Source organism: Zonotrichia leucophrys, chromosome 1A, assembly GCF_028769735.1.
Source record: "Zonotrichia leucophrys gambelii isolate GWCS_2022_RI chromosome 1A, RI_Zleu_2.0, whole genome shotgun sequence".
NCBI classification, from domain to species: domain Eukaryota; kingdom Metazoa; phylum Chordata; class Aves; order Passeriformes; family Passerellidae; genus Zonotrichia; species Zonotrichia leucophrys.
The window spans coordinates 3,626,454-3,653,197 of record NC_088170.1 but is presented as its reverse complement, the minus strand read 5'-3'; the positions used below and the strand labels follow the sequence as shown (position 1 = coordinate 3,653,197).

The 26,744-nt window shown below is 43.1% G+C and overlaps 1 protein-coding gene and 1 long non-coding RNA gene across 3 annotated transcripts in view; one reads left to right on the top strand and one right to left on the bottom strand.

Annotated features, from left to right (window-relative positions):
• Positions 1-26,496, bottom strand: part of RERG (RAS like estrogen regulated growth inhibitor) — a 98,821-nt gene extending 72,325 nt beyond the window's left edge. Inside the window, exons 1-2 of one of the 2 annotated variants that reach the window (XM_064735308.1) lie at positions 26,378-26,496; positions 24,640-24,814 (exon numbers count right to left, since the gene is read on the bottom strand). In XM_064735308.1, coding sequence (XP_064591378.1) covers positions 24,640-24,700 — 61 coding nt within the window. In that variant the 5' untranslated portion in view covers positions 24,701-24,814; positions 26,378-26,496. Of the gene's footprint in view, positions 1-24,639; positions 24,815-25,326; positions 25,344-26,377 lie in introns of those variants that run through there. The other variant, XM_064735317.1, reaches the window with a different exon arrangement.
• On the top strand, positions 462-24,646 carry LOC135459376 (uncharacterized). Its single transcript, XR_010443024.1, has 3 exons — positions 462-536; positions 16,843-17,112; positions 23,315-24,646. It is a non-coding gene; the product is annotated as an uncharacterized LOC135459376 (long non-coding RNA).
• Positions 26,497-26,744: the final 248 nt, after the last annotated feature.

Sequence of the window (26,744 nt, the reverse complement as noted above, 5' to 3'; positions counted from 1 at the left end):
GAGCAAGATGGAGCAAATTTTAGGGTGGAGACAGGTTTCTCTTCTTCACCTTCTTCTCCGTGGCTTTGGGTGGTGTTTTGTACCAGGACAGAAAAGTCCACAGTGCAGACTTTGAGGAATTGGTTATTGGGTTAAAAGGGAAAATAATTTAGGTGTCATTTCTTAATTGGATAGTTTAGCCTTTAAAGACCTTGTAACAAGAGATAGTTGGCCATTTTGTGCCTTGCTAATGAAAGGCTGCAGAACTCCCTGCTGTGAGAGTGTAACACTGATAAGAAATAACAAACACCTGAGTCTGAATGTGAGCTATCATCTCAAGTGCCTTCAATCCTGACTGAGGTAAAAAAGGGAGCCCAAAACTGGCAGCAGCTTGTGGCTAATTGGGGGCCAGGTGATGGAGATCAGCTGATTGCAGCACTTCCCTTAAACTGCAAATCCATTAGACTGCTTAGGGCAGTCTAAGCTTGGCATGGATGGATGCTCTTTGGGCAGTGGGATGCACCCTCAGAAGGATGGGAAGGAGCTATGCAACAAAGGTAAGAGTCCTGCACGGAAATCAGTGGCTGTTTGTGGGTGTTCCTGGAGCAAATATTGTGGTTTTGTGTCTGGATACCAAATAGGGATTTTTCATGTCTTCCTAGTGCTTATATTGGTTCCATTAATGTAACACATGTGTGGATTTATCAGAGTGCAAAGCAACCCGAAAAAGCAGTGAGAACTATTTCACATTATACAATCTTGCAGGAGGGAGTTCAGGGAAGGCTCTGTCTCCTGGCCACAGCCAAAGGAGCAAATCAGAAGCTCTTGGGGAATTCAAACTGGACTGGCTGGGGCAATTTTTCTGCTTTTCATTTCTTGTGTAGAGAGCTACTTGAAAAATTTCCAGCTAACTATTTTTTTCCCCCTTCTGGAAAATTCCAATTCATGAAAATCAACAAGTTTCATGGGAATACGCTGGTTTTTAAAATAAAATATTTTCATTGCTCAGAAGAGCAAAAAGCAAATGGTGATGACAAGGTCAAGGAATGTTCTGATATTCCATTTCAAGCTTGTCAGCTTTAACATTTCATCCTGCATGAAAATTTAAACAGAGGCAAAAATGAACCATGACTTATTTAAGTAAGAAAATTAGTTTACAGTTAACTTGTGGAGCTGGAAACAGGGTGTGCAGAAAACAACAGGCCTTTTGTGAAATTCCAAAATCTGCTGCTGTTGGTCTCAGTGGGGAGTTTTATCCTGGGTTAAGGAGATGGGAGAGGGTAGAGCTGTGAGTGTCCATTTGAGGAATCAAGGTACTGCTGTTAATAGTGAGTTTCAGGAAGGTCACTGTGTATTCCTAGGCATGGAACTGCAGCTCATTGCTAATGCCTTTCACACAGCTGTGTCATAAAAGCCTTGGGATTAGATGCTTTGTCTGGAAAACCTACTCGCAGGCTTTAATTCACACCTATCCCTTTCAAATAGTAACTTCTGTGAGCAGTCCTGTATTCATCCTTCTGATGTAGTAAGATATAAAATACCACTAATTTTCTCTTTAATTGGTGCTCTCTGCTCAAGAACACAACTAAGTTCAGGTTCTCTGGCTGCTCCTGTGTTCTTCCTTTTATAAGGGTAATAATTTTCATTTCTTGGAGGGCTTTGGGGTTTTTTTCCTGCGAAGCAGGAGTGAGTGGTGTTACAGGGGCTGAATGCTTGGCTTTTACATTTGTAATAATTTTTAGAAGATATGCTTGTCCTGGAGCTCAAAATGTATGTGAACATGAAAGACTTGTAGAAAATAAAGGGCTTTTGTAAAATTTAGAGATCCATGGTCAGCTTTTGCGCTAGAAACATTTCTTTTTCTGTATTTCGCCTAAATGAAGCAAAGGAGCCCATTTGAACTCAATTGAATAAGAAACCTGCTCTTGAAATATGGCTTTTATGCAGAAAGTGTCAATTTTGTAACAGAGCTATACATTGACTGCTTCCTACATGCAAACTGTGCCCATGTTGAGGGCAGAGGTGTTAAATTCAGCACATGCTTCTTGTCTGGGGTTGGGGGAGCAGCTGAGAGCACCCTGTGAGGGCCATGTGTTGGAGCTGGCAGTCAGACCCCCACCCACAGCCCTCCTTTTACACGGCAGCAGACAAGGCTGATGTCAATGCCCGTCTGAACAGCATGGCAGCAGATCTTTGGGGTTTTTTTCCCCCACTTCAAAGGCTCCTCCCACCATGTGAGTCAGGCATTTTCTATCATTTATCTAGCTCTGCTCTTAACGTATTTTATTCCAACCAAGGCTCCAAAGAGCCTTTTGTGATTTGTTTCACAATGCCTTTCCTGCATGATTTGGCAACAAGCTGAGAATCCAATTCATGACAAGGTTCACTCTCACCTCTCAATCACAGAAGGGACCCCAATGACCATTGGTCCAGCTCTGGGCTCTGCAAAGGATGGGAAATATCTGATGTGATTTAATTTATATTCAGCTTCAACCACACCACCTGGGTTATAGCAAATAGAAGCTGATCTTTGTTTATGGCAGTCAAATAACCATTGGGGTGACCTAAATTTTCCTAATGCATTATGGCATGTTTTTATGAGTACATGGGCCTTCAGCAGCTTTTATTGCCTTGATTGTTTTTTTTTAAACTTAGTTTTGTTCAGCTGATGGAAGAGGTCACTTTATTTCCTACACTGGAGATCATGGGTGCATTCCCATGCTATGGATCACCTGCAGCTCCAAGTGCTGTGTGAGAATGCTTCCCCCATAGGGCTCCTTGCTTTGAGAAAGGATTTGTCCAAAAATTGTGAGCTGTGTTGAAAGGTAAATTTAAATAATTAGCTTCCTCCTAGGGGCCACAATGCAGGGAATGAGATTTTTTGGCCTACACTTCACCAGGCATCAGAGCTGCAGCACTAACATAGCAAGGCAGTACCTTTTTTTGTCTTCCTCTCTGGGGCTAACCAGGCTGTGCCATCTGCTCCTGCCTGCTGGACAGGGCCCAGGGAAGTGCCAAGCAGAAAAATGAGGTCTTAGAAAATGAGAGGTGAGGGTGGATGAAAAGGAGGTTCCAAGCTGGGCAGAGGAAAGCAAGACCAGAAAATGATGAGCAGAAAGGGAAATAGGCAGGGGAAAAAAATCCCAGTTGTGTCCTACATGTCTTTGTGCCATCTGTGCCTGGCTTGGTGTGATTTTCATGGCAGTGCCAGTGGTAATTCTACCAAAGGGAGAACTGAGTTCAGGAGCTCAGCAAGTGAAGGAAGGCAAGAATACTCCCAGATGAAGAGATGCAGCCCTTACCTGAGATTGGCCTTGGCTTGTCTGACCTTAAAAACCTGCAGGTCCTAGGAAAAACTGTGTTTTAAAGGAATGTGACTGACGTGATGCCATGAAAAGAAAGGTGGTGCCTGGTTGCAGTCAATGGAAAGCACCAAGAAACCTTCCTAGGCAGAAAATGTTCTGCAGTGAAGGTTAGCGTTTGGGCCTGAACTAGTCAGTGATTTCTTTGCTGTTTTCCTAGATTTTTGGCTTGACTCATTTGTGAGTGGCCTTTCTCCAAGAAAAATGTTATGCTGTTTCTATGGGATACACAACAAGCCCAAGTTTTTCCAGGATCTGATAATCCCTCTTTCCTTGTATGCCTGTGTATGCACTATGGGATCTGGTGACTCTCTGCTAGCTGCTGCTGCTGTGTTCTGACCCTGGCACATAAACACCACCTGCTACCCAGGAAATATGGACAACCTTTAGGGTTTAGCAGCAAATGAACTCCCTGAAGACACAAAGCCTGTCCCAATGTGACACTTAATGTATAATTCTATAGTCCTGAGCTCTAGCTACCAAAAACTTTGCCTTGTTATCTTGATTCTGCAAGTCTTGTTGCAGAACCTGTAGGAGAAGTTGTGTAAGGCACTGAAGCCCCTTCAGACAGGGAATGTGATCATGGTGGTTTATAAACCAGGATGTGAAACTTCAAATAGACAGTTCCAAAAGCCATTTGATACCACACAATATTGTAAGCTTGTGGTTTATTTCTGAATCCCTGATGTGGGAAATGAAAGATAGACAGTTTGAGCTCTTGGAGATGTGTTTTTGGGCAAGGATAAATACCTGAAAAGGAATTCAACTAAATTATAAAATACTAGGCTTGAAATCAGGACAGCTATGCAGAGTATTCTAGGATAGTCATTATGCTTCAGATTAACACTTTGTCTCCTTATTTCAGAGCAACTTCCTTTTCCCCTGGGAATGCTCTTTGCAGGATATGCTCACCTCAGAGCTGCCTGTCATTGCAATATGCTGAAAATGAATTAAGTTCAATGTACTTCTAAGGCTCTGCTTGCTCATCTTTGCCCACAGCAGACCAAATTCTGTTCTGCATATCTTCTCTGACCACATCTATAGCTGCCAATTCCCTTTGTATGCAGGCAGGAATATTGTAGGAAGGCCCTTTGGCATGGGCAGCATATTTATATTTCTCATCTGGCTTAAGCTGTCCTAACTAAACTGTGGGGACCAGGGTGTCTGTATTTGTTAATACTAAATTTTCACACTTACAGGAGGAGTAGCTTTTTATTTCTTTCTTTGGATTGATTTCTGACTAGGTGTCTGTCTATAGTCTTGGTTCTTGAGGGGAAACATCCTTAATTCTCACTGCATCCTTAATTCTTTCTGCATCATGAGGCTTGCAGGTGGGTTTGGTGTCTCAGCCCTCCTGGTTTCCACAGGAAAAGAGCATCAGGTACGCATTTAAGGACTAATAAGTACCACTGGGATATTGCATGAAGATGTTCTCTGGGACAGAAGTTTCTACAGGGGAGAGCTATTTCAGATGAGTGTTTCAGTGCCAATGGGAAAAACATAGGGAGAGGGTTTAAACTGGACTGAGAGAAAAACATTTTCTTTGAGCCAACTCACTGAGTCTCCTACATTCCAGTGAGAAACATTTTATAACCTCCAGTATTTTTAAAGCAAAAGCATGAGCCTGCCACTCACAAGGAGCAGAATTTTCTTTACTTCTGTTGTAAGACAATGTGCCTTTTGCTTTTCAGAAGGGCCCTGGTGTGCTCCCGGGTCAGGTACCAAATGTTTGGGGACTTGGCAGTGGGTTTAAATGCCTCACCAGTGAGATGGGAGGAAATGCAGGAGCACAGGGATATGTTCTGTAGGACAGAGTGAAGGCAGCTAAGTAGTGGAGTCTGGTTGATCCAAGCAGGAACTCACAGAGCTGAAGGCTCCTTGAATCCTTGAGATTCCACACAGAGATGTTCTGCTGGATGCCCAGTGAATGGGCAAGACACTGGACCTTGAAGATACTGCTGGAGGTGTTAGGACAAGATGGGGAAAGTACATGTGAAGATATAAACTCTTTAGCTCAAAATATTGTGATTGATGGCTTTTTCTCCCCTGGGAAATGGGCATTTCACATATTCACACCTCTATATGTTTTTTTTCAGACACAATCTTTATGGTCTTTTTCTTTTACAAGAAATGTATTTGGACATTAAAATAGATTGAGAGAAAAATAATGTGGAGGCCAAGGAGGTAGCCACAAAAGAAATCTCATCTATTCCCAATCATTTTTACACAATTACAACACAAACTGACATGTGTGGAGCTTCCCATTGATGTGGTATTCAATTTTTTAAAGGCCTAAAAAGGATTTATTCCCCCCAGGCTTTTTTGAAGTAAACTTCTAGTCCAATAATTACTTTAGAGTTGAAGTGACTGACCTAATGTTGTACAAGAACTCTCTGACAGATATAAATTTTGATTCTTTTCAAAGACATCTACTCCTTAATGACAACTACATCATAAGTAGACACAGGTATCTCAATTTAGGTAGGCACTACATCATTTACTTTGCCCTAGCTGCTGTTTGGGTAGTCTTTCCCAAATAAAGAAACTAGTTTGTCTCCCATGCCCTCATGCATCTTCCCCAGTATTTCTTGCAGATAGAAAAGTGAGAGAACAAAAATGTTCTGCTGGGCTATTGAAGATTTTATTTGAAACCTGATGATCAGCAAACCTGATTTTTGGGGACATTTCAAAAATGTCCCCAAAAATCATAACATTAGTACAAGCAAATGGCTTTTTGCTACATCTAAAACACAGTCTGTGGAAGCATGGTAACTCTGCAAGTGGTTTCTAAGAAACATGACAAAGAAAACTCCTCACAGAAAAGACATTCAAGGAAAGCTCTTTAAATTTAAGGAGAAACACTTCCCCTGAGTCATAGCTACATTTAACTTCCATATGTTAGGTATTGTAAATTCACAGTGAGCCCCGTGGCAGGGAAGAATGATGCATCTGATTCCATGTTCTCAGAAGGCTTATTTATTACTTTATTATACTATATTATATTAAAGAATATTATACTATACTAAAGAATACAGGAAGAATACTTACTAAATGCTAAAAAGATAATGAAAACTTGTGACTTTCCAGAGTCCTGACACAGCTTGGCCCTGATTGGCCAGTGAGTGAAAACAACTCACGACAGAATCCAATGAAATAATCACCTGTGGGTAAACAATCTCCAAACACATTCCACATGTGAGCACAACACAGGAGAAGCAAATGAAATAATAATTGTTTTCCTTTTCTCTGAGGCTTCTCAGGAGAAAAACCCTGAGTGAAGGAATCGTGTCCAGAGAATGTGAATGCCACAGTGGGAGAAGGAGGTTGTGGTGTAGGGGAAATGGGAGTTTCCTCCAGGAAAACCTTCAGATGAGCAGTTGCTTCTTCAGGCATCTGCTTGTAGGATTATGCCAGACGTAAAACTTTGCATCCATATGGTGCACTGCAAACAAGGCACTCACTGCTACACAAACATCAGCTGATTTCTGCACATCCTTTGTTTGCCTTCTAGCCAACCCTCTAATCTCTGCTGGGGCTTGCTGGGATAATTAAAGAGGAAGCAGGAAATTAAAAGGTGCTGTGTTCTTCAGGGACAGGGATAAACTGAGGTAGAGAATGATTGTGACTTGCCAGGACCACACAAGGAGTGGGAGCACCCTCAGATTATTTCCCAGTTTGCAGCCCCCATTGGGAGATGTGGGATTTCTCGCATTAAAATTGCGATTGCTCTTGAAACACATCATGGAATTTGGGAAGTGCATCATTGGACTCTTGGTCTGGCTCATCTCCGGGCCACCTGTGCCCCTTTGGCATACAGGGACAATGGCAAAGGATGTCCTCAGAGTAAACCACCCTGGGCTTGGACACAAGTGGCTGTACCCCTTCTCCTTCTGTAACTTCATGTCCCTTTTAACTGATTCAAAATTATCAATTCTGAGTGCTCAGGTTGGTAGAACTCTGTGGTCCTACAGGGGTTTTGATAAGGGTATTTTAAAGCATAGTGGTGTAGCTGAAGTGTTTATTTACAGTGAGACAAATCTTTCTGCTGCCTGGCTACAGGCAGATAAGGTATTTAGGTATTTTTACCTAGAAATCTGGGTGTTTGTTAAAAGAAAAGAGAAATAAAACATGAAAACCTTCCATGATGAACCCCAAAACCACAAATATGCAGCTCTTTGAATAGCTCTATCTTGAAATATTATTAGACTTGTGAATAAGCATGTTTGTGTGTTATCTTGTTTTATGAGGGCTGAATACCCTTGCTTGCAAAGGAAAATAACACCTTATGGATGGCCCAGCCAGCACAGAACTGTGCTTTCAGATAAAGTGCCCTTACCAAAGACAGCACCAGGCAGAAGCAGAATTAAAAATAAGCCAGTAGCTTAAGAATCCCAGTAAAATGAAATGCAACTGCCCAGATTTTGCTCTCCATTTCACTGGCATTGGTTTGTGTGCTCAAACTGTAGCAGAACTTTCCAGATTACAGACTTTAAGAGACAATTCATCTGTTTAGGAAGAACTACCCCATACTGCTGTGACTGTGGTGAAAGGAGTCCTATATGAGAAAAAGTCATTTTTATGCCAATTTTGTTTGTTTTTAATACCTGTGCTGAGACCTCAAGTGCTGGTTTTCTTTGATGGAGACCTTGGAAATAGGTTAACTCAAGGAGCTTTTTGTTTTGTGGAGCTGAGTGCATATAAAATCACCCAGATGGCTGAGAGCCAGGTGCATTTTCTTCAGTCACAAAAGTATTGTCATTTCTCATGACTTCACTGCAATGTTTTTTTGACATTTGCTGCCTTTTCTGCATCCCTGACTGATGGCAGCAGACACTGAGAATCTCAGCTTTGCTTGAGAGCCCATGGAGATGTGTTCAGCCACAGTGATTATGCAGAGTAGTTTGAAGGTGTTATGCAGGTGTGTTCTGTAACCTCACACACAAATAGAATAATCTCAAATAGCTGAAATAGGAGTGCAGGAATTCCTTTCCACCTTCCCCTTCTTTTATTCTATTCCCAGGAGATTTTCTGTATCATCCACACTTTGCACCTGTATAGCTGCCCCAGGACAATTACTTTAAGCATTTCTCTCAGCTTAAGAAAACCTTTTCCTTGTGCCTCAGCATAAGATGGAAAATAACTCCAAAACTCATCAAGGATTTTTCACATTTATATAATAAATACCAGCAGAATTAAGAATAGATCCTGGAAAAGTGGGACCAAAGTCTCTTGCTGTCAACAACAGCTCACTGTAGTTCATTTTTGAGAAACAATCACTGGAGACCATTGTAATGTTACTTCAGACATTTACACCAGCCTGACTTTGAGGTTAAATATTGAAATGTATGCATTTTTTCCTGGCTGCTAATTAATTGTTGGTGTAGACCCACATAGACTTCAGAAATGTCATTCATTTGCTCTGTGCACATAAACATGATCCTTGCACTTGTATTCATATTGAAACTTCTCTGTAGCAGTTAAAATTCACTGTGAGTAGCTTGGAATGTTCAGGAGAATTGGTATGAATCAGACTATGATTCCCTAAGAGATTCAAAAAGCTCTCTGCCTATACCATAGGATAAAAATTACTGAATACCCTGTATCAAGCTAGTAAAGCAGTTAATTATTTTCCTTTCTAAACAGATTTTAAGCCCGCTGCTCAAAAAGGCTCAAGCTCTTCTCAAAATCACCTGTATCTTTTTCACACATAAAAATATGGAAATATGTTGAGGGAAAGCTTCCATAAAGAAAAGGGAAAATAATGTGACATTCTAAATCTGTAGACATCGCCTGTATATTTGCTGAAGATCAGACTTTTATCACTTGCTAGAGGTGTAAAATTAATATGCCTTAAATTAATAAAAGTACTGATTTCATGCTCCTGCAAGCCACAGGGGAAATGATGAATCAATGCAGCTTTTGCTGTGAGCAAAGCAAAGGTTTGAGCAGGAAAAGTGTGGAAGGATGTGTCCCCAGAATGGCAGAGACCTGCAAGATCCCCTTCCCACTGTTCTTCAGCAAAGGGATAACTTGAAGGGAACAGGGAATAAAGGGATACTAAGGGGAGGCAGTGATAATCCATCAAAAATCTCTTTTCTAACAGCACACAGAGAGCCTAGGAAAGACCAGGGAATTGCAGACCCTAAACTCCATGCACAGGGACAAATGCTGCAGGGGTGTTTTGTTTCACCAGGCAACAGGCAGAATGATTAACTTAACACTTGCACTGGCTGCTGATGCTGCCCTATAAATAGGCTTTAAAAGTTTTAAGTTCCAGAGACTTAGGGCTTAAGCAAACAAGGTGCAGTTTAATGGGAATATCATGAAATATAGGATCAAGAACTACTTACCAACACAGACCTTTTTTAATTTTTTTCCCTGCTTTTCTCTTAGTAATACACAAACCAAAGTCCAAATGTGGACATACTCCCAGGGTTTTAGGGTTCTGCAAAATTGAAATTGGCCTTATTCTCACTGGGATAACAAATTTTTCATCATGGCAATTCTGGACAAAGTGAAAAATTTGCCATTCAAACAGTTTGCTTCAGTATTGCAGCACTGAAGCAGAAAGTGGAGGGAACTGGAGGGAAGGGCAGAGGAAGTTACTTTATAAAGAAAAAATTGCATTGAACTCACTTTCTGAGAGAAAATAAATTAAATTGCCCTCAAATGAATTATTTCCCCCACAGCTTGTTTCAGCAGCAGGCAAACTGCAGAGCACTCATTTTTTCACTTGTTGTTTTCTGGGGAAAAGAGACAATTATCAAGTTGTGTATAAGGCTCTGACTTCTAAAAATTCATTTCAGTTTTGTGTCATTACTGCATGCACATAACACACTATGCTGTCTCCCCACATAGTAAATGCATTTTTTTAATATAAATTTCCTGGTGAAAACTGCACTAATGCTGGTAAATGGGGCTTGTGTTGGTGGTAAATGTGTTGAGCTTTGACAGGGAGATACTTTCCACCTCTAATCTAAGTGAGGCGCCAGCAAATCCATCAGAGGAGATTTATTTAAGAGATTCATCCCAGTGCTGGCCTTGCTGCAGTAAAACAGGCTATAAAGTTCCAGTAAAGCCAAACAGCAGGGTCCTGCTGGGCTGATGTAAATGCCACTGCACCCAGTGCCCCGTGCTCATCCTTTGGGCCAGCCTGAATTGGATTTTAGGCTGCCCCAAACAGGTTCTTAGGATTTTTATTATAAACAAAGGCCTCCCCACTGCCCTGCAAGTGCTGAACATTGGGAAGGCTTTGAGATCACTAATTATTTTAAGAGTCTTAAAAGCATTTAGCTAAGACAAACATCCAGAAGTAAGGTGAGCACCCCAAATTAATGTGATGCACTGACAATAGTTTCTGGGGCTACTGCTGCATGGTGTGTATATATATATATGTGTACTATATATTATATATAAAATATACTCAGGGTTATATTTTATATATATATATATATATATACCATATATATATTATGTATATATATATATATAAAATACCTTAAATAAATATATATATTGTGTGTATATATATATATAAATAAAATATACTCATTCTTCCCAAGCTGTCACTGTTCTGACTTGGACATGGTATTCCAGCCTGGCACTAAATAGCCAAAATTTAAAAAAAAAAAAAAAAAAAAAAAAAGAATAAAGATGCAGCAAACAACTAACCTTCAATTGAAGTGGATGAAAAAATAATTCTTCTGGAATGGCCTCAGTTAGGACAGTAGATAAAATAGGAAAAAAAATTCTATCCTGGTGGTACCCTTACTTCTAGTTGCACGGGATGAAGAAAAGATGCAGAGTGTAAAAAGCTATATAAAGCCCAAGCAAGGTGGAGAGAAAGTTTCACAGTGATGTGCAGAAATGAGGCAAAGGAACTAGGGTTTAGCCACTGATCTCTGATGCTGGGAGCTCCACTTTTTTAGCTCCCAGAGCTGCTTGCCAAGACAAATCTGTTTCAGATAAGCTAATGGAAAGGCAAACTTAATCCTAAATTGCTATTTGCTCTTCATTTCTCAGGGCTTGTCTCCCATGTACTTCATTACTTCTTCAGAGAGTCTGGGCTCATTTTTTTTTTTCCCTACACAGCTTCTTGAAAAGAAAGTGTCCTATATCTAGTGCTGGAATGTCTTCATGAGGAAAATTTAACTTTTACCTGCAGCATGTGACACACAGCTTGGAAGTTCCAGAGGCATTGGTTTGCTGCCAAACACAGGTACACTTTCAGAGGCAAAGGAAACGAACACCCTTGCTGACATCCTGACCTCACTCTTGTCATATTTTGTGCTCCTGCTTTGGGGACTGATGATACTAGAACACCTGGGCAGAACTGCTACAAGAATATTTTTTAACACAGACACACAGCTATTTTTTGTTTTCCTAACCTTATTCTTAGAAAGATCTGTATTGCTTCTGCAGACATCTTCCAATAAAAAAAGAAGCAGCCTGGAGCAGAGTCCTAGCAGGGAAATGTCAAGTCTGAATAGTTCAACCTAAGCAATAGCCTAAGAAACTCAGGAGGGTGCTGGTACTACCCTAACACTATTTAATGCTACATTAAGAAGTTTTGCTTTCAGTGAAGATCCTGAGAGATGCCACTCATCCCTGTCAGGAAAAGAAATGCAGGAACCCACTGACTTCACTTAGGTCAGCATTTAGAGGCAGCACAGCTAAATAGATCTTGTTTTAGGACCTGTGATCCTGACATGTCCTGTGCTAGTCATTGCCATTGTCTCCTCATTATTTTAATTACCAAAGCTCTTAGCAAACCACACCTTTATGTTTGGTTTTTTTTTTTTTTCTTGTTTTTGGTTGGTTTTTTTTTTTCCTGGCAGTCCAAGCCAGGCTCATGTAGAAGTACCACATTGCTATAGAAAAGAAAACCTCATGACTTTGGGCATTTTCCTGCTGTCCTGTGATAAGAAGCCTTCTATTAAGTGCTTGTATCAAGGAGATGGAGACACAAGGTTGTGGCAAGCCTGTATTTATGTGACTGAAAAACAGAGCATGCTCATAGGGGCAGTTTGAGTCATTCAGACAGCAGGAAGAGTCCTTGGTCCAAGGAGTCAGAATCTAGATTGAGCTGGAATGGTCTGGGTTAGATGACCTTGGTCAGTTCCTTTGTGGTTTTATTCAGTGTGTTCTCAGTTTGTGAAATCCATGCTGCTGCAAGGGTCTCTTAGTGCTGTGCTGCATAAAATCTGGTGCTGCTGCAAGGCAGGGGTGGAAAAAACCTGTGAACTCTAACTTTTTCAGATGATGTGTTTTTGGAGAATTTGTAGGATTTAAATAGTGCTCTAAATTTTGAATGAAAAACGATGCAGCACCTATGACTGAGGAAACAGCACCCACACTTTTCCTGGCTTTGTGATTTTGCCCTTACAGTGCTTGCTTTAAAACTGTGTTTTGTCTTTCAGTTCATTATATTACTTTCTGGGAGTCTGCTAGAATTGGTTTTGGGGTCACTCCAGACATGCTCTTTTCCCCTGGGCATGGTCCATGGCAAGACTGATCCTGCTCCTGGTGGCTTTCCCAAGCCCACAGAAATAAACATAGGCTTTTTCTTTTTCATTTATTTTCATATATCAGCCTCCTCCTATCTGTGATGGCCACAGCATTTGTTCAGGACACAGCACAAGGTTATTTAGTCTAGCATTTTGTGGAGCCTTGAATTAATCTTTAATTTTCCATAACTAATGTTCTGTATTAGCTTTGCAAACAATCCCTTGAAATTTCCATCTAGTTTTGAAGAGTTGTAACTAAAGCTCACCTTCTGTGACTTTGCTTTTTCATCTTCCAACAGTGTTAGCTTAAGGTTTGTCTTTCTAAATCTGACTGCTTCTACATTTCCTCTTTGATATGTGCAGATCTCCTCTGTGCAAGCTCTCTATTTGCCAGTGTGCTTTCAAATCTTACACCTTGTTCAGAGGTAAAAATATTCCTGTCAGCATGTAACGCTCTGCCTTTTTATTCTGATCTCTATGAGAAAAAAATTGCATCTGTATTCTGCTCTTCTATGTGCTCCTGTTAATCTCTGTTCTTGCAAATAAGCCACTGCTGCACAAATTGTGCTGTTCATTTTAATGAGTTCAGAAGCATAAAATTTGGATGTTCTCATTAACATCCCTGCAGTGCAGTCCAAACATTGATTCAGTGAATGCTTTCCACCTAGTGCCATAAAGTTACATGTTAAATAAAACCAATACAGAAAGTTACAGAATATTTTCCTTGGGTACTTAATATTAAATCTTAAAGATTTCATAACAGTGTTATGAGGATCCATTTCATCAAATGAAGAGAGGGCTCCATGTGGTTAGTGTGTAGGAATAAGCAGATATATAGAATACAAACACTACTGAAAAAAGGGAAGCGGCCCAGAGGAAAGGATCATGACTGTAGCAGGGTTTTAGCTTAAGAGGAATTAAAAATCCACTAAGCACCAGGGAAAGATTCTTAATCTTAATTTAATATACTGATGGTCACCAAGATCATATTTTTTAAGCCAGGAAGGGTTATTGCAGTCCTGTTCTCTGACCCCCTCGCAATGAAGGACATAAAAGTTTGTCACTGGGGAAATTATTGAAGGAGGAATAAAACCTTTAGGTGTTTATGAGGCACCTAGAATTACACAGGTTCTGCACTGCTGAGAGCAGCAGGGCAGAAAACCCTGCACTGGCTGCAGGCTACCACAGTATGGACAGCCCAGGCTCCAGGCTTGGCTAATATTGAAGTGTGGTGCCAAGTGCACCAGCTGTGTGACAATATTCGAGTTTCCTTTCAAATGCATGGGCTGAGGGAACTGCTGTGATTTACCTTCTGGAGAGGCTAAGGTGGTCTAAGTCCTGCTACAGCAAGGAACAGAAAATAATATTTTCAGGGCTCTGATGTGCAAACAAAGTTCTTCACACTGGATGATATTAATATTTTCACAGCTTACTGGAAGGGCACCATTTAGTAAATGTTTAGCAATTGAAGAACTGCTATAAAATGAGCCATGCAAAATTATTGTAGGTGAATAAAAAGTCTTTTAGGTACAGACCTAATGTGAGGTGAGATATATGATACTGAGCAGGGAATTAGTTTTAATAACACTGAAATTTTGTCCTGCTGGATATGAAGACCTGCAGGCAGATCATGAGACTCTTCATACCTGTAAAATGTCAGAATTTAAGAAACTGATCAAAGATTTCTCTGCATTTTCTATGGTCTGTCTCTTGCCTCATCTTTCCCAGAATCCCAAACTACCCTGCCCCACAGCTGATACTGATTGTACCATGAACATCAGGAGCTGCAGGTGATTTTACAGATAAATATACATCATAGCTGCTTAGGAAAAAGGCAACTTTAATGAAGATTCTTCATAGAAATAAAATGAAGAAAATCTATATCTTTTGGTGCTTTATTCTGAAGAGGGAGATTAGGAAAACAGAACAGGCAAAGCTCCTTTCTTAGTTAAGAATCCAATATATCTGCCTTATCAAGCAGGAAAGAGTGGAAATAGTGTGGTCTTTTCTGTGGAGTCCTAGAAGTCTGCAGAATGATACATAAGACCTGTCCGAACTATGGAAATTTTTCTTACAGTACAGGCTCCCAAACTCCTCCCAGTCTGCACTGAATGCTATGTGAATTTCCAGCACAGGGGTACTGAGCTAAATCTCAGGGGCCTCTTTCATACTAGATCCCAAATAGCAATTAATGAAGAAACCAGTCATACTGAGTATGTTTAAAATAGAGGTAGTTTGTTTTCATGAGAGAGGCTTGGTTATTTCACATACTGGGTCAGAAACTGCAAACAAAATTTGCTGAGAAATTACCAAAGTGATGCTGAGGATACACAGTGGTGGGTGGTGAGAACTAGACTGGTTTAATTACACTGAATACTAACAGAAGAGTATTCTTGCATGAGATGTTATTATTTGCGATTACCATGGGAGATTGAAGATTAGTATATGCATGTTTGATTGTCCAGGACACCGTTTACTGTAATATCTTGAGACCTGTAATGTTCCACATAGCTAAAGGTGAAAATTTCTTTAATTGGAGATAAACTTTTTGAAACTTTTGCCAAGACATATTGTGAATCACAATGAACCTATTTCATGCTGTAAATCAGCCTGGAGGAGAACCAACTCCAGTGCATATAACCAAAGGAATCCAGTTGGGTTAAGCAGCAGTGCATCACAAATTCTGCCACTGAGGTTGGCTAACAAGGTGTTTGTTTTGGCACTCATACTCCCATGTCCAGCATTTTGGAGAGCGTGGGGTTTGGTGGGGATTTTTTGTTTATATGTTTTCTCTGCCACCCATGGGTCTAATACTGCATTCTTCTGTGGTGACTCTTCAATAATTTCCAATTTATTCTGCAGTGAAAAAAGGAAATAGTTGACTCTGATCTTCTTACACTTTGAATGACACTTTTGAAGTTCTCCCTTGTGCAGCTCCTCTGGGTCAGTTGCTGGGTAGGTCAGGCAGAGATCATGGCTGACAGCTCTGGCTAAGTGGCTTCCACTGCTCTGGGGAATGGGAATTTTGTTTCCCAGGGCAGGCACAGGGATGAGCTGCTGACAAAAGCAGCTCTCTAGAGCAGGGTTGTGTAAATCTCTGATAGACTATGTTATACTCAGACTGAGGCTTGGATGGAAAATGCAGCCACATGAAGGGGGGAAAGGAAGTAAAGACAAACTCCTTTTGTGCTTGTGGGTTCTGTGTGATCACATGTGGGTCAAAATGAAATTAAGTCCTATTGGAAAAGCAGTGAAAGACAGGATTGCCAAATATGTTTTTAATGAAAATAAGTGTTGCTTCTGTGCTTTATTTTGCTGTCAGTAATAAGTGTCAGTGGCAGGGCCAGAAGGATCCCAGAGGGCTGACAGGGCTGGCTCTCAGATGCTGCCAGCCTGGGAGCCATCCCTCAGGCTTGATCTCAGCAGCCCTGGCCCTGAAGAGAAATCATGGAAAGGAGCTCTGGCAATGCCCAAGTCACATCCCTGGGTGATTTGGGACTATCAAGCTCCCATTTCCTTCACCCCAGTCACTTGAAGCCTGTCCCAGCGGCCTGCCTTGCAGGATGGAGGCTGTGCTGGTGGCCATGGTTCCCACAGCCCTTGGAAAGCCACAGGGCTGCTCAAGCACTGGAGAAATTCCCTCCCTGGGAGAATACATCCTGCCCACTTGCATCCTTCCACCCTGAAAACTTCTCAAGCCACTTATCCAAACAGCTCCCCTGTGGCAGCACAGCACTGCCACTGCCCCAGGCCTCTGCTCTGGCTTTTCTGCAGCTCCTCTGCTGCTGACCCCATTTGCAGCAGAACAACCTGGCAATGTCAGCAGCTCTGTGTGCTTTCAAACCCAGGCTCGATGTTTTCAACATATTCCCTCATTTTCCTGCAAGCAGACTACTGTCTAACATTTCTGGAAAGGCAGCTGGAGGCCCCAGCCAATTTCTATGACATTTTAAAGCTGCACATATGTTTAATATATCTACTACTTCCTTCCCCAGGGCTTCATGCTTCTCTTGCCATTCATCTTTTCATGCTGGATGCAGAGAATATGAGTTATCTACAGCATCCCTGCCATAACATATGGCACTTCCCAACACCTACATGGCAAATCCATCAGGAGCTGTAGCAGCTGCAGCCTGACTCCAGCAGTGTGAATGCTCTACCTGGTGGGAAACAGCCATAAAAAAGAACTTTTCCCATTCAGAAGTACAAAAAGGCTATAGAAACAGAGGCACCTCCCTCAGCTGTTTGCCTGTCTCCAGGAAAAGGTAGGAGTCAATGAAAACAGGAGAGGCTGGTTTGATCTGAGGTGAAGGGAAGGAAATGTGGGCTCAAACAGCAGGTCAGGATGAGATCTGCTGAGGTGGGAGTTCCAAAACTCTGGGGTGGCAATGGAGAGCTCCAGCAGCTCCCCTCAAACTGCCTGTGGAGAGGGAAGGGAAGCTGAGGGGTGTCCCTGCCCAAAGCTGGGATTGCCTCTGCAGCAGGGGGTGTACAAAAGGCTGCCAGAAATACTGAGCAAACACAGACCTGGAAAGAAAGCAGCAAGTGAATGAGGGTGCAACAGCCCCCTTGCCACCTCAGAGCAAGTCTTTGTCTCTCCTGCTCACCAGAGCCCTGTCAGGAGTGTGGTGAGAGGGTACAAACACCTCCAGTCACCAGCAGATAATGACAGCCCTGCTACCAGGGCTCAGCTACAGCCCAAAGCATTTCATTGATCCTCCTGCTTTAAGGCAGTGTTAGTTTTTCATACATCTAACATATTTATTTTTGGGTGCTGTAAATGTAGAAGGCTCAAGGGTGGCACAAAAGAGTTTCTTTGAGAAAATACAGACATAATTTGTTTCTCCTGCTCTGCCACAAAGCCAAAATAGGTAAATTTACCTAGTTCTATGACCAAGATTAGCTATGTACAGATATAGACTGCTTTTCTTTTTAACCTGTGCAAAGCTGGCTTCAGGCAGTGACTGCCTGGAGCAGCCAACATCCTCCAAATCCATACCAAGGAGTGGTTTCCAGGACCAGTTCCAGTGGGATCCACTTCAGAGTGACTGTTCCTTGCTGCATCACACCACTGCTGCCAGGATTAGCTCACCTGGTCTTATGCCCTGAATATTTGATGATGCACAGTCCACTGACAGTGTGGGCAAAGAAGGAGCTGGGGATGAGAAACAGAGATGGGAGGAAGCCCAGAGTGAGGAGGATGAGAAAGGAGCTGTAAATACAAAGTCTTCCTGTAAAGAACAAAGCTACTTCACCATATGCAGTCTTTAGGGAATATGCACAGTTCTAGGGAATTGCAAGGGGGAGGGTGACAGCTGAGAAGAAGCAAGGCAAGAAAAGTATATACAAGGAAAAAAGACTTCAGATAGCAGGGAGGTAGCAACAAGTTTGTGGAAGATTAAAAATCTTGCTGTTTCAGAAAGTTTCTGCATTCTGTGCCCTGCTGGGGAGCAGCAGACTGACCCAAACGGTGCAAACCTTTACCAAAACCAGACAAACCATTCCTGGAACTCCAGCAGGAAGCTTTGCAGTTGCCTTTGGCAAAACTGCAGGAGACAAGGGGGCAGGGCAGCTATCTTATCAAGGCAAGAGCTGCAGGGGGTGGCCAGGCACAGGACGAGGGAAAAATTTGTGCTGCGCGCATAAATCTTGAATCCTTGCATTCCTTCCTCAGCAATCAAACAGCAGGCTATATTTAGCCCAACCTAAACAACAAAAAAAAAAGAACAGCAGGACTAGTCTTGGCTCCAACAGCTGCCACCAGCTGCTCAGAGGGGATACAGGTAGAGCTGGTGTCAGATGTGGTTAAATGAGATGGAACAGGGGAGGCAGCTATGCCTGAACGAACAATGTTGGCACTTGGTTAGAGGAATTCTGCATTTTATGATTTCATGGTTAGCCAGAAGGAGGATCAAATGTTGAGCAGAGCATGAATGGTTTCCACTACAGCAAGGACAAGGCTATAGTGAACCATGAATAGGCAAACAAGCAGAGGAAAGGGAGGGGGTAACAGACACAAGCAGAGCAAATGTTTGCATGTCTAGCCCAGGTTCCTGGTGTTCTTCTCTTTAGTTCTAGCAAGATCAAGATGACAAGATCAACAAATGCAGTTTTGAGAAAGGCTGTTGGCTAAAGAAATTGTATCTGGGTGATAAAGCCACAATGCAACTTATTTCACCAATGCATGAACCTGGGGCTCTCCTTCTGAATGGGCATCATCATTCCCTGAACAGGAGCTTGGGATTATTTCAATACAGCTGTTTGCTTGCAATATTACTTGTTCCAGGAGGACACATTTGTATTCTTGCTGGGGAAGAAATAATCTTAAAGTTAGTGGCCTAATTACTGTTATGACTTATACACATACATGCACAGTCCCTTCAGAGGAGCTGGAGCTGGTTGAAAAGTGTAAAACAAGCCAATGTAAAAATTTGGAGTGTTTTATGAGTACTTTATCAGCAAAATAGGACAAAACAGCAAAATTTTTTTTTCAAATTTTGCAACATAGCAAAATTAATATAGTGGGTGTTGAACATGATCACTGAATAATATCACTTAAGCATCTGGTTGTCATTGCCATTCCAGAGAACAAAGGGGGAGAAAAAAGGCAAATGACCTACTACACTGGTGTAAGTAAAAAAATACAAACCAAACAAAGCCCTCAACAGAAAATCCAGCCTCTTTCCACCCATACTTCTGGATTTCAGAGGCACCTTAGTACAGTAATCATACATGAGTAGGTTCAGAAAGGACTTTGAAGATCTTGTGGCAGCTTTCCCTGCCTCACCAGCAGAGCTGTGAGCTTGATAACTAATCACTCCTTAATAATTCGTGTTTCCTCTGCACAAGTCCCTGAAATGCAACTGGTGGGGGAAAATATATGAGCAGGGATTTGTGAAGTAGAAAAATCACTTTGGGCTTCTTTCCCAGTAACCCAGAGGGGTTTTTGAATGGGGGGTGGGGTGACAATGAATGCAGCTCTATTTCCCAGATGCCCAGACCTTGCAATTGGGAAGTGATCCCTGGTAGTGTGTTTCAGACATATCCCCAGATAATGAAAACAAAACACAGATTTCTTGAAGGACTCTCTGGTTTGGCTGCTACTTGAATTTTTCTGCAAGAACTTTCAAAACCAGGTATTTTTCTCCCAGCAATGTTCCCCCATCCTGGCTTAGACATGGGAAAATATCATAAACCAACAAATAGAAATATATATCTGCTCAGGACTTTGTCAACTGTGACTCAAAAATTATTGGAGTTGCTGAGATCTTAATTTCTGTGATGGTACATTCTTTGTGAGGTGAAACTCACTGAAACCTATTTCTGGTCACCTTTTTGCCCAAATGGAAGCATGCAAGCTGTTGCTGGATCAAAAGGTGAGAACAGCCCTGTGCCCCACACACCTGATTGCACAGGCAATGATTTGCTTAGGAGCTGATACATTTACTGTACATTTATTTCAGTATCATTTATTGGGGGAAATCCTCAGTATCATTTATTGGGGGAAATTTCCAGTATCTCCCCCATTGCTGAATGCACACACATTTCCATGTCCCATTCCTCAGCCCATCCGGACAGATGAGAAGTGCATCTGCCAGGGGCTGGGCAGACCAGCCCTGCTAACCCAGAAATTTGGAGTGCTCAGCCTGGCACACACGCAGCAAAAAGGCACCTTGGATAGCACATGCTGCAGCTGGACATTGTCTCTTTTTTGGCCAAAACAAAGGCTCCTAAGCAGAGGTATTTTGAGCATTCATAGTTCACTGAGTTATGATTTGGAAGAGCATCAGCCATGTAGTATTATCCAGTACATCCCCTGTTTTCCTCCTTCTGCTTCATACATTTTCACTCCTCTTTAGATTTCTGGGCAAATGCTGTGTCTTGTGATGACATGGAAGAACAAGGCCTTTAAGTCTTTATTAATTGCTACCACTGTAGTTTTAAAAGGAGCTATTGAGGAAATCCTCAGTTTTGTTACCATAGGAATGAAGCTGTAGGATTCAGTGAAAGAACAATTTAAACAGCAGTGTTTAAGTGATTCACTTCAACTTTAATTCTCTGCTCCATCCAAGCTCCTCTTGGCTGTAAAGAACGACTCTAAAAGCTGTTTTCCCTCCTCAGTGCTGCTTGACTCCAGCCCAAATTAGGAGGTACAGCCCTGTTATCTGTAGCAGGTCTTAGCAATGTCCCTTCGCACCCACAGAGCACTTCCTCCTCTTCCCCAGTGAAGCAGCTGCAAACTGCTCCTTGGCTCAGGCAGGGCTCCTCATCTGGCTTTTTTCAGCTGTTTTAAAACAATGTTTATGCAGCTTTTATACAGTAAGAACAGGGTGAATGGAGGAGTAATCTAGTGCACTGTATGAGAGCAGGTTGTACCTGGTGAGTTTGGCCATTACTCAGTGTAACTCTGGTCTGGGGGAGCTCCTGTGTGTGCTGGTTTGCTCTTCTTTTTCTATCTGAAAGGTTTAGGTCTGCATTAAGTTAAAAGGCAAAACAGGACAGGTGAGTTGATTAGCTATTCTGCTGGTCTTCTCCAGCAGGCAGGAGGAGACAAGGCAAGGAAGGAGAGCAGTGAAAAGCTGACACTCACATTAACTATTGCCTCCTGTTTGTTTTTTAAACCTTTGAATTGTGGAAACCTGATAAGCAGCAAGAAAGTGGAAAGAAAGAAAGAAATGTTTTGTTTTCCCTGGATTTAACTCCTTTGATAGATCTCAAAATTTGAGATATCTCAAAATTTATTCACTGAATAGGGATAGCATCTCTATCGAAAGAGATCTCCCTTTTGATAAGAGATGCTATCCCTATTTAGTGTATATTTTGAGATATCTCTTCTGATAGAAATGCTATCACTATTCAGTGAGTATATTTGGAGATAGCATCTCTATCAAAAGAGATATGACTATTCAGTGAGTATATCTGGACATATCTCTTTTGATAGAGATGTTATTACTATTCAGTGAGTATATTTGGAGATATCTCTTTTGATAGAGATGCTGTCACTGTTCAGATTTGTGAGCAGTGTTCTGGCGTCCCACCTCACATTTTGGAGAGTCTTGGGAGGGATTGCTTTGTACAACAGGGAGTCTTTCACCCTTAAAACAGATGCCTGGCATTAGCAGTGAGGCTGGGATGTTCCTCAGCTCTCAGTAATGGTAACAGGTCCAGCAACTTCTGTAGTGCCTGAGGGACAGCTCTGGCTCTCCACACACTGTCCTGGAGCACAGCACTTCTTTCTCCACAACTGCTGTGACTCCCTGACCCAAGCTCTGGTCAGGCAGTGGGAGAGGAGCCTCTCCAGGACATTGCAGAGCGTGCCTGGAACTCCACAGACCCTGTCAGGTGCTTCAGCCACTTACAGATTACGAACCTAATGCCTGGCCCTTCCTCAGCAATGAGGATGAGCCAGGAAAGCAAGCCAGTGACCATATTTTGGCATGACTTTCTGGCAATTGCAGTGGCCCTATTTATCACCCAAAGTCTCCTTTTCATTGCATGTGTGCTCCAGCATTCTGCCTTGTGCTCTTGCTTCTGGAGTCTGGCTTATCTTCCAGCTGTCTGGCCAAGTCTGCTCCAGCAAGCTCTGACCACAGGGTCCTGTCCTCCAAACTGACCACAGGGACAGGGCATGGTGTGGTAACACCAGAAAACACATTACTGACACTATTCTAGCAGGGTGTTGCCCACCAGAGCCAGCTGTCTGCGGGCTGCTCTGTGCCCAGGTCTGTTCCTAGCAAAGGTGCAACAAACAGCACTTGCACAGCTCCCACTGTTGTTGCTGTTGGCTACAGGCAAATAGGTATTTTCAGACACCACCCCCCTCACACACACACACACACACACACACATTTATTTCTCTGCAGTTGGCCAAGCTGTTGAAACTGGATCCTTTTATGGGAATGTACAAGAGGGGTTTTCATAAGCAAGCTGGAGATTCTGGAAGGCACAGTTCAGGCTCTGTTCAGGTAGCTGATAGAGCTCTGTGGCCCTTCCACCCCATTAAATTCACCCTGTTGTGCTGCCCACTTATTTCTGCCTTCGTTTCCACACAGACTGGCAAATATGGTCACAGTCAAAAGGGGGGACCTCATTCATACTTTATGTAATTATTTCCTTGCATCTCAAAGGGGAAAAAAAGGAGAGAGGAGAAGACTTTGAAGGACTAGGATGTTTTTATTGGCTTTCTATTTCTTCTGTCTCCCACCCATTTCCAGGACTACAGGAAAACATTTTTACTATTTACACTATCCTAATATATACTGAAATCTACAAAAGGGATACAATAGGTAAAAAAGGCTTTTGATGATCCTGTGCTGGTGTAGCATTTTAACAGAGCACTTCAAAGGTAGTTTTGTATTTTTTAAATATAAGCTCTCAAACAATTAAGAATACCAGGGAGGGGGAACTCTTTTAGTCTTTGTTTTCCTGCAAATATTTCAATGTTCCCTTGCATTGTTTTGAATGCAGCCAAAAGATTGGAGAACCACAGAAACCATCAACTGAATAAGATAAACCAAAAGGGGAACCACTGAATTTGCAAAACTTGGGTAGGACAGTGAAATATGAATACAAATGAGGGAATGGGGTAAGAGCAGCAGGGGAAAAGGAAGAGTTTAAACTTATCCCAGTATATTATCAGCATTCCCTGGGGCATTCTATTCAAAAAGGTGGAATTTAATCTGCATTGCCTTTGAATAAGCAGTATAATCTCTAAGAACTTCTGCCTCACATATGCCTTTTGTCCTGATAGCTGACAGAACTACTTCGCTGATAGTGTTCTGCTAAAATACCTTCAGGGTAAATGTGCTTTTATAAACAACCCATTCCCAAGTTACTGAAACTGTAATGCTTTTATAGGACAGAACCTTGGCATGTGTAACATAAAAGTCACTTTGGGGAACTGGAGCTGGTTGATGGCAGCTGAGTCTGGCTTAATGCTCTTACCAGGACATCCTATCTCCTGCCTTCTCTTGTGCACATTTTTTTTTCTAAAAGAAACAGTGTCTTACAGTTCCCAAAGTGCCACAGGAGCGTGATTAGGCTCAGTCTCCTCATTTCCTCATCCCTGTGGTGCAAGGACTTGTTAGAGTGGTCGTGGAGCTGTCAGGTTAATGCAACACCCCTGAAGTACCCGCGAGAGATTGCAAGCCTCACACTCTGCTCCCCATCTCACCAGAGGAAAGGCTGTCTGCACAAATGGATTTTTAACATTTATGCCTCCCCCTTGTGTCTCTACCACATGAAATCGACAGACTATGTTTATTTCTCAAAAGATCCCTGCAAATGCAAACTTTACACATGATGCTGTCTCAGATTGCTGGTAAACATGTAAATCCAGGAGACCATTGAGAACAAAACTTTGAGTTGCTGAGTCTAAAATCTCCTGTGGAAATCAGCCAGAATTACAACTGTGACAGAAGTCATCTAATATTTAATAGAGGATAGGGAGCATAATACCCCATGACTTCATCAAGCACAAGCTAAGAAGAGACAAATTGAATATTACTAATCCTGTTCCACTGCAGAAGAATGATGTTTCCACTTACTCCATGAGAAGTGGGTTTGATTTGGGAAGTTTGTTTTGGTGTTGTTGAGCTTTTTCTTTAAAAGTGATAAAAATACTTATATTGAGTAGAACCTGGAGAAAATAGCTCCAAAGAAGGGAGAATTCCTGGCCTGATCCCAACCTCCCTGACAAGAAGGTCAGGGATGTCCCTTTTTATGAAGAGTTTATCAGCACAGCATAAGTTACCCAAAGACAAGCAGAAGAAAAAATCAGAAGTCAAACATACCTGACTTGCCCACGCCAGCCCGACCAAAGATCGCCAGCTTCACCTCTGCACTCTTGGCCATGCTGGAAGGAAGGCAGTGGTGGCAAACTCCCTCAGTTTCCAAAAGTGAAGCACAAGAACTGTTCCCAGCTCCTGCCTTCAGCTTCACCGTGTCATTGTGACGTCAATGCAGAGCCTGGGGAAGAGCAGCACAAGGATGGAGCTGCAAGGAGCCAGGCTCTCCCCTTCCCCTGCCCACCCCCTCCTTTTTCTTCTCCTTTTTAAATAATCATGATAATTGATGCTGTGTTCCTGCTTTAAGCTTTGCAGCAACACCACTGACACATTTGGCACTCTTTGTGCAGAGCCTACCTTCAGCTTTCTGGCTATTGCTTTGCTTCACACTGGCACTCTAAGACTGCAAAAGGTACTTAACAACACCAAGCACCTTGCAGGGCTCCCGATTATTTATTTCTTCCTTTCTCTTTCAGCTGAAATTGCATCTATTTACTGTATTTGAATGCTATTCAGGGAATTATTTTTTGTAGAATATATTTAATAGCTGTGAGCTCTCACTAGCAGTGCCTGCAGATAGCTGCTCTTTCCTTGAGCCCTCCAGCTCCAAAAGGGTTTCAATTACTCAGCAGCAGTTGCCTTAAAACCTTCTAAGCACTTGTACCTTGCTCACTGCCCTAAACAAATCCATACCCAGAAAGTTCTCCAGCGCTCCTTTTTAAGCTGCCTCAGCTCATACATAAACACTCAGCAAAGCACGGGGTCAGCAGAGGGATGCCAGAGTTCCTGGTGCAGCACTTTGAGCTGGGGAATTGTCTGTGCTCGCAGTTTTGCAGCATGACCTTGATTCTGCCAACCTGGACAGTGAAACCTATAACCATACCTGTCATTGCAGAATGCTTTAACATCTTCGGTGACAACACGGCAATTGTGATGATGGTGATCCTAAGCCCTGACTAAAACCTCAAATACTCGGTGTCCCCCTTAAAGCAGGGTAGAACTTTATGTGTGACTGCAACCAGTGACAGGTCTGCTGCTGAGCTGAAGCACCCAATTTAGCCTTGAATTTTAACAGCGGTGTAGGATGTCAGCACTCCTCACTTACAGCAAAATCAGTTTCTAACGTGTTATTTGAAAAAAAGGAAAAAAAAGAGGAAAAAGAGACGGAAGACTTTTTCCTGTACAAAAAGGCTTGTAAAAAGAAAAAGTAAAGACACCTTACGTCGAGAACGGTCCTGATTAATCTCTGATGCCTAAATGCTCCTGATTCCTTTTGCCTGAGCGTATCAGACCGCTCTCAGCGTGCAGGGACAGTCTGAACTGTTTCAGGACGTGGCGGAACGGGGTACTCCGGGACTGGGACACCGGCTCTGCCTCCCGCTCCGCAGCTCCGCTTCCTATTTCCCCGCAGTCAGGTATCGATTCCTCACCGGCAGCTCCGTCCCTCGGGGCGGGCTTTGCTCCGCACCGCTCCGGGCAGGTGCGCGGGGCGGCTCCGCGGCTGCGGCCCCGCACTCCTCATCCTCCCTTGTGCCCGCACCCACCCGCGGAGAATCCGCACTCCTCATCCTCCCTTGTGCCCGCACCCACCCGCGGAGAATCCGCACTCCTCATCCTCCCTTGTGCCCGCACCCACCCGCGGAGAATCTGCACTCTTCATCCTCCCTTGTGCCCGCACCCGTGGAGAATCCCAGCCCCGCTCCTCACCCTCCCTTGTGCCCCGCTCGGCCCGCCCGGCTCTCACCTCTCTGCTCGCAGCCCGGCTCGGCCCCGGGCGCTCCCGGCGGCAGCGGCGCGGCCGCACAATGCGGAGGGTCCGCCCGCCCCTCGGCCCGGCCGCGGCTCCGCAGCGCCCGCGGAGCTGCCGCGCCACCTGCGGGCCGACGGGGGCTGCCGGAGCCGGGAGGAGCGATGCGGAGAAGAGCGAGAGATCCGGAGTGAGAGGGAAAAATGCGGAGAGGAGCGGGAGGGATGTGGAGAGCAGAGGGAAATATGTGGAGAAGAGCGGGAGGGATGCGGAGTGCGAGGGATGCAGAGCAGGAGGGACGCAGAGAACAGCGGGAGCGATGCGGAGAGGGAGGAAAGCACACAGAGGGCGGCCGAGGTGGCTC